General features: G+C 16.1%; 1 protein-coding gene across 1 annotated transcript; it reads left to right on the forward strand.

Moving 5' to 3' along the window:
* Positions 1-13196: 13196 nt before the first annotated feature.
* PGAL8A_00194900 (hypothetical protein) lies at positions 13197-13970 on the forward strand (the record flags this gene model as incomplete). Its single annotated transcript, XM_028670636.1, has 1 exon — positions 13197-13970. The coding sequence occupies one exon, from the start codon at positions 13197-13199 to the stop codon at positions 13968-13970; it is 774 nt and encodes a 257-aa protein (XP_028527369.1).
* Positions 13971-16206: the final 2236 nt, after the last annotated feature.

The raw sequence follows: 16206 nt of genomic DNA on the forward strand, positions 1-16206 counted from the left end.
AAAATTAATATTAAGTGACAAATTATTAAAATTTATATAAATATAATAAAAATTTATTTTAAAAATAAAAAACAAAATTTATATCTAATTAAATAGTGAGATTTATAAATAATTAATTATTATGTACAATATTTAATATTATAATAAAAAATTAGATATTTTCATACATACTCTTTATTAATTTAACTATTTAAAGAACTACAAAAGTTTTGGAATTATGATATAATAATTGAGTGTTCAATGACTTTACTAGTATTAAATATATAGATAAATAAAAAGCATGCATATGAACTGTATTTATTTCGTCACAGAGTAAATTATTACATAATATTATCAACTAATTATAAACATTAACCTCATTAATTATTTGTTAAGTTAATTTACACAATAAATTTTTAAAATACTATATTATGATCTATAAATAACATTACAGATCTCTTTTGTATAACATTTAGATGAATAAACAGAATAAAAATACTTTATTTTGTGCATGCTTAATTGTTGGGATAATGTGCAATCATAGATGCTTACTCTATAAAAAAAATATATATATATACTTGTGCTAAAAGTGAATATACTGTAAAAAATAAATAAATAGTAGTAAATTTTTTCTTGTGTGTGTATTTATAATTAAAAAAAAAGTATCATATATATATATATATATATATATATATATATATATATATATATATATATATATATATATATATATATATATTTTTTTATTTTGTCATATGACGCTAACTTAAAAAAAAAAATATTATAATAATATTTTTTATTTATTACTAAAAAAATAAATAAAAAAAATTTTTTTTTTTATGGTGATGTATGCATTACTGTAGAATGTTTGTTTATTCTAAAGTTATAATGCAATGTTGATGAAATTACTTTGGAGTGTTGTGTAAATTAACTAAAAAAAAAAAATAATTAACTAATTACTATTTAATTTTAATTAATAAAAATAAAGATTTTAAGTTAAAATTTTAATTAAATTAAAAATAAATTAAGTAGAGTTTACATTCTCTTAATTAATTTGTATGTTTGACACTAGTAAAGTCACTTATCAGGAAATTAATAAATCATAATACAACTTATATTTTTAATATTTTTATCCAAAAAAAAATTATATAAAAAAAATTATTTTTTTTTTTTAAGAATTTATACCAAAAACGAAAAACTTTAATAAGAAGTTATACATTTACACATTTATTTTTACATACTTTTTTCTTAGTATAAGTACTTTTAGTTTACTCATTTTTTCTTATTATTACATTTTAGCGTACACATTTTGAAATACTAGCATCCCTTGTATCTTTTTCATTTACAAATAAAAATATATTTATTTAATATTTCTTTTAAATGTCATTTAAAATAAGTATGTCATATCATTTATTGAGATAATGTATAATTAATGAATATATTCTTAATTGATAATTAGCATTATTATCTTATTTTCAATCGTAACAATATTGAACGCGAAATATATTTAACTTTATTTCCATATGTAAATTACATGAAGAAAATACGTACAATGGAGAGTGTACGTAAGAGTACATGCCTTTAAAGTATAGTAAATGAAAAAAAATATATTTGTTTACTATTCTATATTTTTAGCATGCAAAACAAAAAAAAACATTTATTTTTTTTTTGTAAGGTATGTAAAAAAAAAAAAAATATACATGTACATCAAAAAAGAGATAGTTTTTTCTTTTGATGTGTGTTGTATTAGATACATAATATAATATTTTAATTTCTCTTTCGTATTATGGTAATTGTGCAAGAATTAAAGTGTTTAATATTATGTAATGTGTTGATGTTATTATTGTAAATAATAGCATAATATTAGAATAAATTATAAAATATAAATTAACTAATAAATTTTTATAATTTATACAGATATAAGGTTAATATTAATAAATAAAATGAGATATTGCATGCACTTTGATAATTTGACTATTTAAAATACTGTAAAAGTCTTTAAATAACTAATTGTTAAATCAATGTGAGAATATTGAATGCTACAGAGATAAAAAAAATCATTTTTAAATTTTAAAATATGTGCTATAAATAATGAAAACGTGAATGATACTAAATATAACAAAAAAAAAAAAAATAAAAGTATAATACATTTTATATATAACTATTATCTTTTATTTATTTAAATATTTCATACGTATTTATTTATGCAAATGTCTAATGGAAAATTAAATCCATTTTCTTTTATAATTTTAAATTTTAATGTAATGTTTATTACATGTACATAAAGTCACTTTATTTAGTAGTTTTTCTAAAATTTACTTTTTAATGGAATATTATATTAAAGAATAAAAAATACAAAATCAAATGAAATTATTAAAGAAAATTGTAGTAAATCTAAAATGATACAAAATTAAATCATTGTACAATTGTTATATTGATTTGGGACTCAAAGTGTGAAAATTCCAATATGCATGTTAATAATTTTTTTTTATATGCAAAAAATATTATTTCTTAAACTGAATGAATATTTTTTGTAAGCATATTTATTTGTACTGACACCATTAATTATAATGTAACATTGTTAGGACTTTCACTTAAAAATATAAAGGAAAAAAAAATTGAATTTCTGCTTAATTAAAAGCATTATTAACCTTTTTTAGAATAAAAAAATTAATAACTGTATGGAAAATAAATGGGCATGCTAGCATTAGACGAAAAAAAAATTAATTTATCTTGTTTTCTTTTTATAATTTATATACATAAAAATAATATATTTTTCTTAAAAAATGATTTAATTTTCGAAAAATATAGAAGAAAAAGTCATTTATTGAAAGTTTTCTTTTAGTATTTAAGTAATTTATTTTGTATTCCGTTAATTATATATATTTGTTAATTTGAGAACCATGGATATGAACTTCTAAATATTATTCGTAAGATTATAAATATACGTAACTAAAAATTGATAATTAGTTAGACTTTAAATTTTTAATAAAAATATAGGATTTTTATTAGAGTAAATAAATGCTCACTTATTTAGACTATATAAATACAGTTTGCTGCCTTACAGGATTAAAATTAAATTTAAATGCATTAAATTAGTAAAGGTTTCTTTACATGCTCTTTATTAATCTGTTCAATCAATACTCTAGGAAAATCATTGAATAAGAAACTAATAAAACAATATTACAAACAAAACTTTTTTATTTACATTTACTTTTATGAATATGTAATGATTTCATAAATAGCAATATTAGAAGTCATTTTAAAAAAATATATTAAAATAAAATAGTAAATGAATAATTTATAAAAGAAAAATATAAGAAAAAATATACTACATAAATAAAGTAATTTTGTACGTGAAAAATTCATGAAAGAAAAGATAATATATTATTTTTTTTTTATTCATTTCATTAAATTATATATGTTAAACTGAAAGAAAAATGCTGTTTCCTTATATAAATATTCAATATAAAATACAAAACAAAAAAATTATAATTTCAAATAATTATTAGTGGTTTAAAGTAAATATAAGAAAATTTTATATCGTTATTTTATAAATTACATCAAAGGAATAATTAACTTTTTATATGTTTTAAAAATATGAAAATTAGCTACGGTTATTTGAAAAATATAAAATTATGTTAAATTTTTCTTATTCTCACAATTAAATATGTGATTTAAATGATAATATAAGAATTAAAATAAATAAATATATGTTAGTTATTCATATATTTAAAATTAGTAGAAAAACTTGAATTTAAAAAGAAAAATAAAGTAATAACAAGTAATGTAAACTTTATCAAAACATATAAATTTTGTTTTATTTTATTTTTTTATTTCAAATTAAAAATCAAAAAATAAGAATGTTAGGGAAACATTCTAAATATAATAATAGAAAAAAAAAGTATTTTACATTAAGTCTTTATTATATATAATTATTAATACTATCTTAAAATAAAAACAATTCTTCATGATATTACAAATATACAAAATAATATATATATAGTCTAACATCTCTTGTTAAAATTAATTGAAATAGAAAAAAAAAATTTTTTTATGTGTATTTTTTAATCTACCATGGAATCAAAATTTAAATTAAGTGAATTCACTATCCTCCCATTTTACATATTTAAGTTATAAAATAAATTAAAGTGAACGATAAATCAAATGAGGTTTATAAATTGTTTACTGTATTATTTAAATTATAATATAATGAATATTATCCATGTGATAATGAGTAGTGAAGAATATAAAACTGAGGTACCTTAAAAAAAATTTTCATAATACCTTTTTAGAATATTTTTTTTGGTCATAGTATAATTGGCAAATATTTTAACTTTGAGATATATATAGACAAAATTAAAGTGAAAATTAATATAGTATAGCATATTTTTCTATGTCAAAATAATTTTAATTCAAACAAACAATTAAAAAATGTAAATATATATATATATATATATATATATACATGCATATTATACTATTTAAATATTAATAAAAAAAAATTAATACTAATAGTATCGCAAATAAAAAAAAAAGAAAAATTGCAGATGTTAATTCTATATATAGTGAGTTTAAGAATAATAAAAAATGCATCATATTTAAATATTACTAACATAAGTAATAAATAAAAAATAACTATAATTTATTGTGTTTATTTTTACAAATTCATATCTAATGCGTCAATTTAAATTTTAATAAATTGATAATTTTTAAAAATAAAAAAATACTTTCCTTATAAAATCTTAGTTATAATTCGTTTTTGATTATTTATGTCATTGTAAATGTTTTGAATTAATATTAATAATTCTAATTTTTTAAGAGAGAAAAAAGAATAATATTATAAATATATAATTGAACAAGGATGAAAAAAACAAAATATAAAATAAAAAATTTTATTTTTACAATATTTTATCTATACTTCATTTTCTATAAAATTAAAAAAAAAAATTTTTACATATATTGATTTTACATTAAATATTTTTCTTTGTAGTGTCTTTCAAATTAGAAACAATACCAAAAAAAATTAATAACTAAAATCCTATTTATTTACTTCACTCTTGTCAATTAAATATCTATAAAAAAAAAAAAAAATACAGAAAATTTTGTTAATTTTCATTATGAATTGAAGTGTATTTTGAAGTTTTTTTTATATACCTTTCAAAGTATGAAAAAAAAAATTTCATAAAAGAATATATTTTGATAAACTTTCATCACCTGAAATTCTTTTTTTTTAATTTGGTTAAATATAATTTTTTATTTTATTTTATTATTGATAGTAAGCATAAAAGTGAAATCACATTATAATATATAAAATAATAATTAATATATATGCAATTATTTGTTTATTGTGTTGACTACTTTTTCTAAATATTTTTCAAAATATTTTTGAAATATATTTATATATAAATTGCATTAATATTTAAATATTATTATTTAATTTTTTTTTATTTTTTTAGATTATATATATTTTTCTCTTTTTAATTTCTCTTACCTCTTTTTTAAGAAAACAAAATAGACAATTTTAATTATGAGCACATTAAAATAACTATCCTATTTAAAAAAAATATATTTTACCGTAGGTTATTAAATTAGTGAATTTTTACTAATTTTGTTATTTTCATTATTTAATTTTTTAAAAATTGTTTATCTTTATAATTTTTTTTTAAATTTCATTTTATTATTTTTTCACAAACAGTTCTTGTAAATATACTGTTTAGTTTTTAATTATATTATTTATCACTCCATATTGTCTTAATTATTAAATTATTAAAATTACTTCTACATTTTATATATTAATTTTTTTTTTTTTTTTTTTTTGAAGTACATTTTACAATCATTTTTAAAAAAAATAAAAAGAATGCTATAAATAAAAAATATATGAAAAAATCGAATTATATTAAAAAAAAAGGAGAATAATAATTTTTTTTTTTTTTGTTGCTATTTATTTTAAAATGATATTCATTTACACTTTGAATAATAACATTTTGATCTTTAAAGAACATGTATTATTCAAATAAAATTTTCAAGAAAGTTTTTTAAGTATGAATTTTTTTTGAAATATATTAAACTATTTTGCTTTTTATTTTTCTTAATATAAATTAAAATATGGATATCTGTGATTAATAACAAAAAAATAAATAACATTTTTAACATAATATTTTGCAAACATATAAAAGAAAGTATAAAAATATAAAATAATTTATATTTGTAAATATCTGAAAGCTACTAAAGAAGAATATATTTTTTCGATTAATACAAAAATCCTGCTATAAATGAATATTATGAAGAATAATTATAGTTGTAATTTAAATATATGTATTTTATACCATTTTTTTAATTGATAAAATTATATACAATTTATTACACTTATATATGTATATATATATATATATAAATTTAAATAATTTTTTTCATGTTATTCAAATGTTTAATTCCTTATATAGACATAAGATTATTAATATAATAAATATAGAAAGATAAACATATAACTTTATTTATTTATAGTTTTAACAAATAGCATTAAAATCTTTAATTTATAGTTTAAAAATCTTATATTTTCTATGGATTTATCTAATTAAATAAATGTTAATTAAAGAAAAATGTATTATATGAAACACTTTTTTTTTCATTCATATGAAAAAATGAAAAATTAATCTTTTTACTAATTTCTCATATAAAAACATACTAAACATCAATATAAAAAGAAAATAAAAAGTTTTAGGCATTAAATTTTTAAAACAGAAAAAATTAATAAAATTTTTATTAAATTTTTCTCTTGATTACTTATGAATTTGCACATTATAATAGGTAAAATATTAAGTCAAAATATTTAAAAAACTGTGAAATCATATTCATTAAACTATCATTTCATGCCTTATAATGTAATTATGAAAAAATTATATATTTATTAAAGTGTTTGCATAATAAGTAAAATTAGAGAGATCAATAGACCCTATTAATTTGTTTTCTCAATATTCTACAAAATTATTTAAATTGCCATTTAATAAATTAGATATTATGTCAGAATAATAGATGAAAAATATATATAAATAACTGAAATAAATTTGGAATAAAGGGAAGAAATATTATTACCTAATTGGATTATAATGAAGAATTTGTTGAGTATGTTGAATTATTAAGAAATATAATGATAAATAGCAAAAAGCGATTAAATCTAAATTTCTTCTATAGGAAATAAAAAATAATGAAATAATCATTAAACATAAAGTTTCATTAGAAGTGATAGAAAAAACAACTGTATATTAACATAAACATTCAAATGAAGAAATCTTATATGAGCTGCATAAAAAATTAGACGAAATATTTCAACTGAAAATAATGACTAAAGATAATTATACAAAGAAGATATATTTATTAATAAAGAGGGTAGTAGAATGAGATTTTTTATAGATTATCGACATTTAGATAAGCATAAGGTTAATTCTCTTTATACGTGAATTATTAATTATCTTTTTAGAAACATTCATAAATTATTGATTAGAAAATTAATAAAGATCATATAGAAGAGATTATATTCATCTCTTTTACTATAAAAACCTTTTTTTTTATAAACAAGTTTCATAAAATTGCATTGCACTATATGAAATAAATATATTATTTCATATTCAATTTATATTCAATAAATAAAACTATATTAACTCAAAAATTTTAATATTATTAATTTTTCAATTACTTAAGAAAAGTTTATATAATTTATTGAAGGTTTTTCCTCATTTTTTCTAAAACTTAAATAATTATTATAAAAACCTTTGATTATATGTAAAATAATATTTGTATAAACAATTTAGTAATTCTCTATAAAAAAAAACATATTCTTAATAAAAAAAAATAATACACTTCTACAAAAGTTAAAAAAAAGATAATTAACAAACATAATACATAAAAAAAAAAAAAAAAAAAAAAAAAAAAATGAATAAATTTATATATATATATATATATATATATATATATATGATAATATTATAGGTAGTTTTTAAGATATCTTAAAAACCATGTATTTGTAGCTCTTTCTATTACTTTACTAATTATTATATTTAAAAATGTTAAAATCGTTGTTTATTTTCAATTTATTTAATATACATTTATTCATATACTTATATTTTTGTAAGAATATTTTACATTTATATTACATTTCTAGTCGTATGATAATAAAATATTTATTATTTAGATTATCTATTTAATTTTAACATTTTTACAATCAGAAAAATATTTGTTCCTTCATTACGATTATTTAATATTTTCTAATATATATATCTGTTTTGAATAATATTATTAAAATGAATTTATTCCCATAAAAAAAAAAAAAAAAAGACTCTTGCTATATCTATTTGGAGAATTGGTGAATAATGAGTATTATTAACATATTTAAATATTATAATTAATAAAATATATATATAACAAAGGAAGGAAAATATAGTTATGATATTCTTGATGATCAATATAAAGTGATACTAACATTTTTTAATACCTGATTTATGAATTTTAAGTCTAAAGATTCTTATTCAGAACCAAACAAAAAATTAATAGGGGTATGTAAAACAAAATGTACTAATTTTATTTATTTTAAAATTACTTATTATAAATGATATATAATCTTTATATATAATTCTATATAGCATGAAATAAACTTATTTCATATAAAATTTATAATCCTTTTAAATAAAATAGGATAACTCAATGCTTCATATATTTTTAAAACATTAATTTATAAGAATTAATTAGTATATTTTATTAAAAATTATCACTTATTTATTTTTAAAATAATCTCAATTAAATTATTACCACTCTTCCAATGTTAAATAATAAAAGGTATTGACATTTTTAAAACATTAATATATAATGAAAATAATTTAGTAAATCCAACATATTCGAAAGAGACGTAAATATAGGTATATATAACTAGACTTTGAATATAAAGATAATCAGAAAGATTAATATCTTTAGAAATATATCTAAAGATACACTTATAAATATGCGAATAATAATAATAAATAAGAATTAAATATGTAAAAAGAAAATATTTTTTGCTTTATACTATTTTTTTTATTTTTTCATGAATTTTTTTTTTCAATAAAATATTTTATAACAAAAATTATAGAAAAATGTGATTAAAAAGATTAATATATAAAATTAATTTGTCTATTTTATATAAAGTGTACCTAATTATATATAGTTATTTTTTAATAAATAAAATAGGTAGATATCTCTCTATATTATCTACATTAACTTTATTCAAGGAATTATAAAAGACAATGAAAAGAAAATTAATAAAACAAATGCATAAATTTCATTAAAAAAAAAAAATTAAAGTATCTCTAAAAAAATAACATAAAATAAGAATATCACAATATTAAAAATATCTTTAAAAAACTGATAAATTTTTTCTTTTTTCATACTGTACAATTTAGAATATTCACTTTCACAAGTATTTTCTGTTTACAACTAAAATTTTGAGTCTCTTCTATTTTATACTATAGAAAATTTCAAAAGATAAATATTCTACTTTATTAATAGATACAAATTATAACCAGTAAACCATTATTCATATAGATATAAAAATTCAACGTGATATTCCTATTTTTTTTAGATTGTATTATTAGACTATAAAAAACAAAAATTTCAACTAAAATTTAGAATTATATTTTTAAGTTTCATATATTGTAATAGTTACAATGTATATTTTTTTTTTTAATACACATAAATTTGTAGTACATTCTTTGAAACGGTGTTGACAATAATAAAATCTTTCATGTGAAAATAATATAAAAATTATATAAATGAAAAATTTCAATAAAAAATAAGACAAATAAAAAGAACAATAATAAAAAAATATATATAATATTGGCAAAAATTATAATAATATCCTGATGAATGTAAAGCAAATAAAATACCAAATCCAAAACTCTAAATCTAAAATCTGAAAGATAATAAAATGTAAAAACTTAAAATTATGAAATTTAATGTTGCCATACAAAAAATTGAATGTTTGGAAAATTTTAAGTATATGATAAATTAATTATAAAAGAACTTTCTAAATCAATATATTTTTTTCCCAATACTTTTAATGAAATTTACATATAATTTATCATATTTTAATATTAATAATTCAACTTAAATAATTTATTTACAAACAAATCTAAATTTACAAAAGAATATTTAACTCAAAAATATTATTGAAATTAAGAATGAGTAAATTTAACGAAATGCAATCATTTAATTCAACCAATCTGATTGTTTTATCTAATAAAATAAATTTATAGTTAAATCTCTATGTAAACAAATATTTCTATATAATTCTAATTTTATAAATATTTAATATTTTTAAATTTCTTTTACACAAATTAAAAATTTCAACATGCGTATAAGTAAATATTTTAATAAAAATTTACATGTATAATAACTTAAAAATCATATGATAATGCTTTGATTTTTCCATTTTTAATATAAGAATTATGTGTAAAGATTAAAAAACGATTTTCAAATATAAATATATAATTTACTAAAAATCTATATAAATGCAACATTGTATATATTTACATTTATAAAAATTAATATGAAAAGTATTATTTTTTTCTTTTTTAATCTATATTTAACAAAAATTATTATAATTAGAAAATTTAATCTTAATATTTTCACTTTAAAATTTTATGAATTAATTTGTACATTTATTTTACAAACAAATAAAATTACTATCCCCATTTATATTTATTAAAAATAGTATGCTCTTTATTTTTTATTTTTATTGAAAATATTTTATTAATAGCTAGACATAAACATATATTAGTAACATTTTCATAATAAATAATTTATACATTTGAAATAAAAAATCATATTTCAAAAACAATAATTTACAACATAAAATTTACAATAATTATTACCCATTTATTTATTAAGGAACTTCCATTATTCAACAAAATTGTTAACATATTTCATAAACATTCATATTCAAAATAATCCTTACATGGATTAAATATTAGATTTAAATAATTTTTTTTTTCTTTTTATATAAAACATATATCTAAATACTATTATATGAAAATGAAAACGTTCATTTACTTATTACATAATTTTCAAAAATAATTGATTAAAATAATAAAATTCCAATATAATAAAAATATAATATAAAAGAAAAGGAAAATTGTAGTAGAAAATAATTTAAATAATTTATTATTTAACCTTTTCATTCTTTTTATTGTGTCCTCTTAACATTTCGTATATAGATATATATATTTAATAAAAGAAAAAATATAATATCTTTTTTTTATTACATTGTAATAAAAAATAAATTTTATTTTATATATTAAATCTAAATAAAAATATAAAAATACAATTTTTTTATTTAAAAACTATTTTATAAGAAGAGAAATGATAATAAAAATAATTTTGAATTTATATATATTTTTTAATAACAAAATTAAAACAAAAAGAATTTATTTTCTGTTATTCTAAAATTTTACAAAAATTAATGTAATTATTATAATGTTCTATTATGTTATAAGATTTTATTCTCTATCCAAAAATATTAATTTTAAAAAGTAAAATATATTTTCTTATATAATTTGATAAATATATAACAAAAAAAAAAAATACAAAAATGAATCAGAAAAAGAAAAAATGCAAAAATAGAACATATACATTGCACATATATAAAAGAAGTTTCATATATAAATCTATTATTATTAATAAAATATTAACGAAACATTACTAATGCATAAAAAAAAAAAAAAGTGTTAATTATAGTACATTATTAATGGGAATAATATATATTTTAATTAAAGCAATTATTTTATTATTATTTTATTGACTTAAGCAAATTTGTTTTTATATATTATTGTGAAAATTGTTGGTTTTATATGATAAAATATTAATAGATTTTATGATAAAAAAAGATTAAAATAAAATAAGTTTAAACGAATTATATAAAATATAAAGAAATATATTAATAAAAGGATATAAATAAAATATAAAATTATAATTCCTTTTTATACGTAATATTAATATAATATTAAAATGAAAGTTTGTATTCTCTAAGCACATAAAAAAATAATTAATAAAAAATATTAAAGTTTTTATATTCGATATAAATTGTTTTTAATTCAAGTACAAAAATATTAATTTGAATGAATTTAAAAAAGACTGATATTTATTTTAATCGTAAATTTTTTTATTGTGTAAGGTTTAACATTTGAGTTTGTTATTCCATTTATAATTTTAATTTATTTAATAAAAACTTAATTTGTATTATTAAAATTTTATTTATTTTAGTTATAATTAATTTATTATTCTCAAACATCCATATTCATTATTTAAACGAAATATAAATTTTGTGGTAAATTAATTTCTTAAAAATTTACAAGTATAAAATTGCCTTACAAAAAAAAAAATTCTTTCACCATATTTACCTATATTAATAAAAACAAAGTAGCTTTTGAAGTTTTTTAAAATGAGAAAAACTTTTTTTTTTTTTTATTTAATATAATGATAAAAGAAGATTTCATGTTTACTATTTTTAGTTAATATAAATTTCATAATTATTAATTAAATTTTTTTTTTATGTTACTCCTTATAATAAAAGACAAAATTCACAATAGTTGCATTGTTAAAGTAAATGATACTATCAATATAAAACAAAAAATATATATTATTTAATACAAATTTTATTATTTTCATTCTAAAGATTATCTCAATAAACACAACATTGTATGTTAACATACTTGCATAATAACTTTTCCACGTAATAAATATAACTATACAAAACATTTTGATTGTTACGGTGTTCATTAAAACAAAGTAAAAATATTTTTTGTATAACTTTAAAGAGAAAGTTTTCATCTGTCATACTAATTTAATAATTGTATTAATATATTTAATTACTGCATTAGTGTGCATTTCAACAAGAAAAATAGTTCCAATGTGTTGAAATTTAACTTTTATCTCAAAAATAAAATGTTCATAATGAAATAAAAAAAAATTATAACTAAAAAATAACATTAAGAAAGGATAAAAACTTTAAAAAAATGAAGATATACTATATATGAATTTATGAAATTTTAAGAATCTCTTTTATTAATCTTTCCACTGAAAAAATAAAAAATTTCTCCCCTATTACTTTCTTATATTCTTATTAGTTCATAATACATTATTTATTACAATAAATATATTATTTTTTATTTATATTTTATTTTTACCTTAAAATGAAATTCTCAACAGCTCTATATTTTTTTTACTATTTTTTAGTTATCAATTGGTTAACACCATGCATATCCATTAGAAGTGAACCACCTTTATATTTTCCCTTAGGTGTTGACGAATTAAAACATTTATTAAGACATTCCCTTATGACTGGCGTTACTAATTCCGCTAAAATCATTAATTTTAAGTTTAACGTAATGGAGGCTTCTGTTGAAAAATTTAAGAATAGCACTCAGGAGGAAAGAAATGAGATGTTAAATAGTAAAGATCAATTACTTAATGCCATTACTAAATTAGCAGAATTAAAAGATTTAAAAATCGAAGAAGTGGTTTTAAAATATATAGCAAATTTTGTTATGGATGAGTTAATAAGAATAAATGAAGGAAATCTAAATGAAGCACAAGGTTATCAGGAATGTAGAGAATATAGTGGAAATTATGACATTTATATAGATCAAAAATGTAAAATGATTTTGAAAGAAATGAAATATATATGGAATTCTAATATTTTTATAAAAGATATTGATCCTTTATGGAAAGATGAAAAATGGGATTTGTGGTATAAAAATTATACACATTTTGTAACTGCTTTAAAAAAAAATAATTATATGATTTTTTTGTCAATGCTACAAAAAAATATACAAAAGAAATCATGTAAAGGTATTTATGAATTTTTGGAGAAAGACTTTATGAGATCTTATTATGGGCCATTAATGGCAGAATTTGATAAATTTTTTAAAGAAACTTTAGGTGAATGGAGAAAGAAAAGTCAATGAGGACGAAAATAAAAAATATTTAATATTCAATATTTTTTTTGTGTAGTATTTTACGGAATTTTCTTTTCTTTTTGTTTTTAAGTCCACTTTATTGATATGAAACAATTTTTTTCATTACAAATATAGAAATATATTTGTATAGATTCTACGAAACAGCGAAAAATATATATTCATAATTAACTTATGAATATATTTACTAATTAAAAATTTTTTATTATGAAACAGATATAAAAATATCAACTTAAATCTTTAATTCAATTTTGATATAAATATATTTTTTAATTAAATAAAAAAAGTTATAGTATAATTCTTTTTTTTTTTTTTAATAAAAATACTTGCCATTATAAATTATTTTTAACATCAATAATTGATATATTAAATGACAATCCAAATAATTTCATAGTATATTGAATAATCAAGTTAAGCACACGTAGAATCAATATTAATTTTATCTATTATATAATTACATATCATGAATAATATATAATCCCTCTATAATTACAATAAATAACACAGAATAAACAATTTATTTTATGCAAAATTTAAAGCCCTATAATAAATACTATGTTAATTCATTATTTTATTATTCTTAATAGATTAACATTTTATAAAAAAGTTCATAAATTTTAATAAAATTCCTCATATATTTTAATTTAAACTTAAATACTTATTATCTGCAAACATTTGATAGTATTATATGCATATATTATCATAAGGAATTGAATAACTTTAATAATAAAATTTATTTTTATTTTTCTCTAATAATTTATTAATTCTCCAAAATAATATATACTAAAAATAATTAAAAATGTTCATTCTTTATTTTCATGTACATATATATAATTCATTCTCTAAAAAAAATAGTTAATAAAAAAAAAAAAACTTTTTTTTTCAAGTTAAGCATTTTCTCAAATATTTTAGGAATAAAACTAAGTTCATATCTACTCTCTATTTTTTATTTATTGATCGACTATTTAATAATCTTCGTAAAGAACTAAATAATCAAATTATTAAAATATTTATTAATAAAAGGTATTATTAACTTTTTTGAGAATAAAAAGTTGTAGCGTTATGCACGGAAATAGTTAGCCATGCAAATGATAGACATTAAAAAATAATAGAATAGTCGTTTTTTTTTTTTTTTTTTTTCCTTTCTTATTGTAAAATTTTAAATGCATAAAAAAAATATGTTTATTTTTTTTTTAAAATGGTTTAGTGGCATAAAAATTAAGAGGAATAGTTGTTGAAAAAAAAGTTTCTTGTAGTATATTTTGTTTAAATTCATATAAGAATGTTTTATATTTACTATAATAAAATTTTCGTGTTTTGTAGCATTTATATAATTTATATAGTATTTTGTTAATTAGTTATATTTATTAATTTGAGAGCAATGAATTTGAATTGATGAACTTATGACATTATAAATAAAATATATGTAATTAAATATCTATAATTAATGAGGATAAAAATATTTAATAAAAATATAGGATTTTTAGTAAAATTAATAAATGTCCCTTAAAAACAATAAATACTGAATGAAGTAGACCATATATAGCACAATTTACTAGTTTATATCATTAAAATTGTACTTTATTAATTTAGTAGAGTCAAATCTACATTCTCTTTAATAATCTGTTAAATGCTCTAGCAAAGTTATTGAATAGGCGACTAAAAAAACATGTAGATCTATTAGTTCTCAATTTACTAATTATAACCTTTAAAAGAAAATATATATCCTATGTAATTAAATTATTCAATATGAAATAATGACTTTGTTTCATATAGTTTTTGAAAGTGAATTATAAAAGGTTTTTTTAACTCTATATATTTTATTATTTTCCTAAATTGTAATCGTTAAAAAAAAGCTTATATAACTCAATGAAAAAAAATCTAAAAAAAATTCATAAAATACCAAAAACATGCATTTTCAATAATAAAAAAAAAATAACAAAAAAAAAATTTAGAATTTGTAAAGCATTATAATTTTATAAAATACATTACGCTATTTTTTTATTACTGAAGGAAAATATACATATATAATTATAAAGAAAAATTATTTCAAAATAAATATTAAAATAATAACTTCCCCCTGATTTATTAATTACCCGTTCAATGACTTTATTAGTATTGAACAAACAAATTGATAAAGAAAATATAGACAAAAGTCTTACTTATTTTGTTGCAATTAAAATAAAATACTGAATCAATTATGTTCATTTGTTAATTAATATTAAAT

The sequence above is a fragment of the Plasmodium gallinaceum genome (assembly GCF_900005855.1).
Source record: "Plasmodium gallinaceum strain 8A genome assembly, contig: PGAL8A_v1_76, whole genome shotgun sequence".
Classification (NCBI taxonomy): Eukaryota; Apicomplexa; class Aconoidasida; order Haemosporida; family Plasmodiidae; genus Plasmodium; species Plasmodium gallinaceum.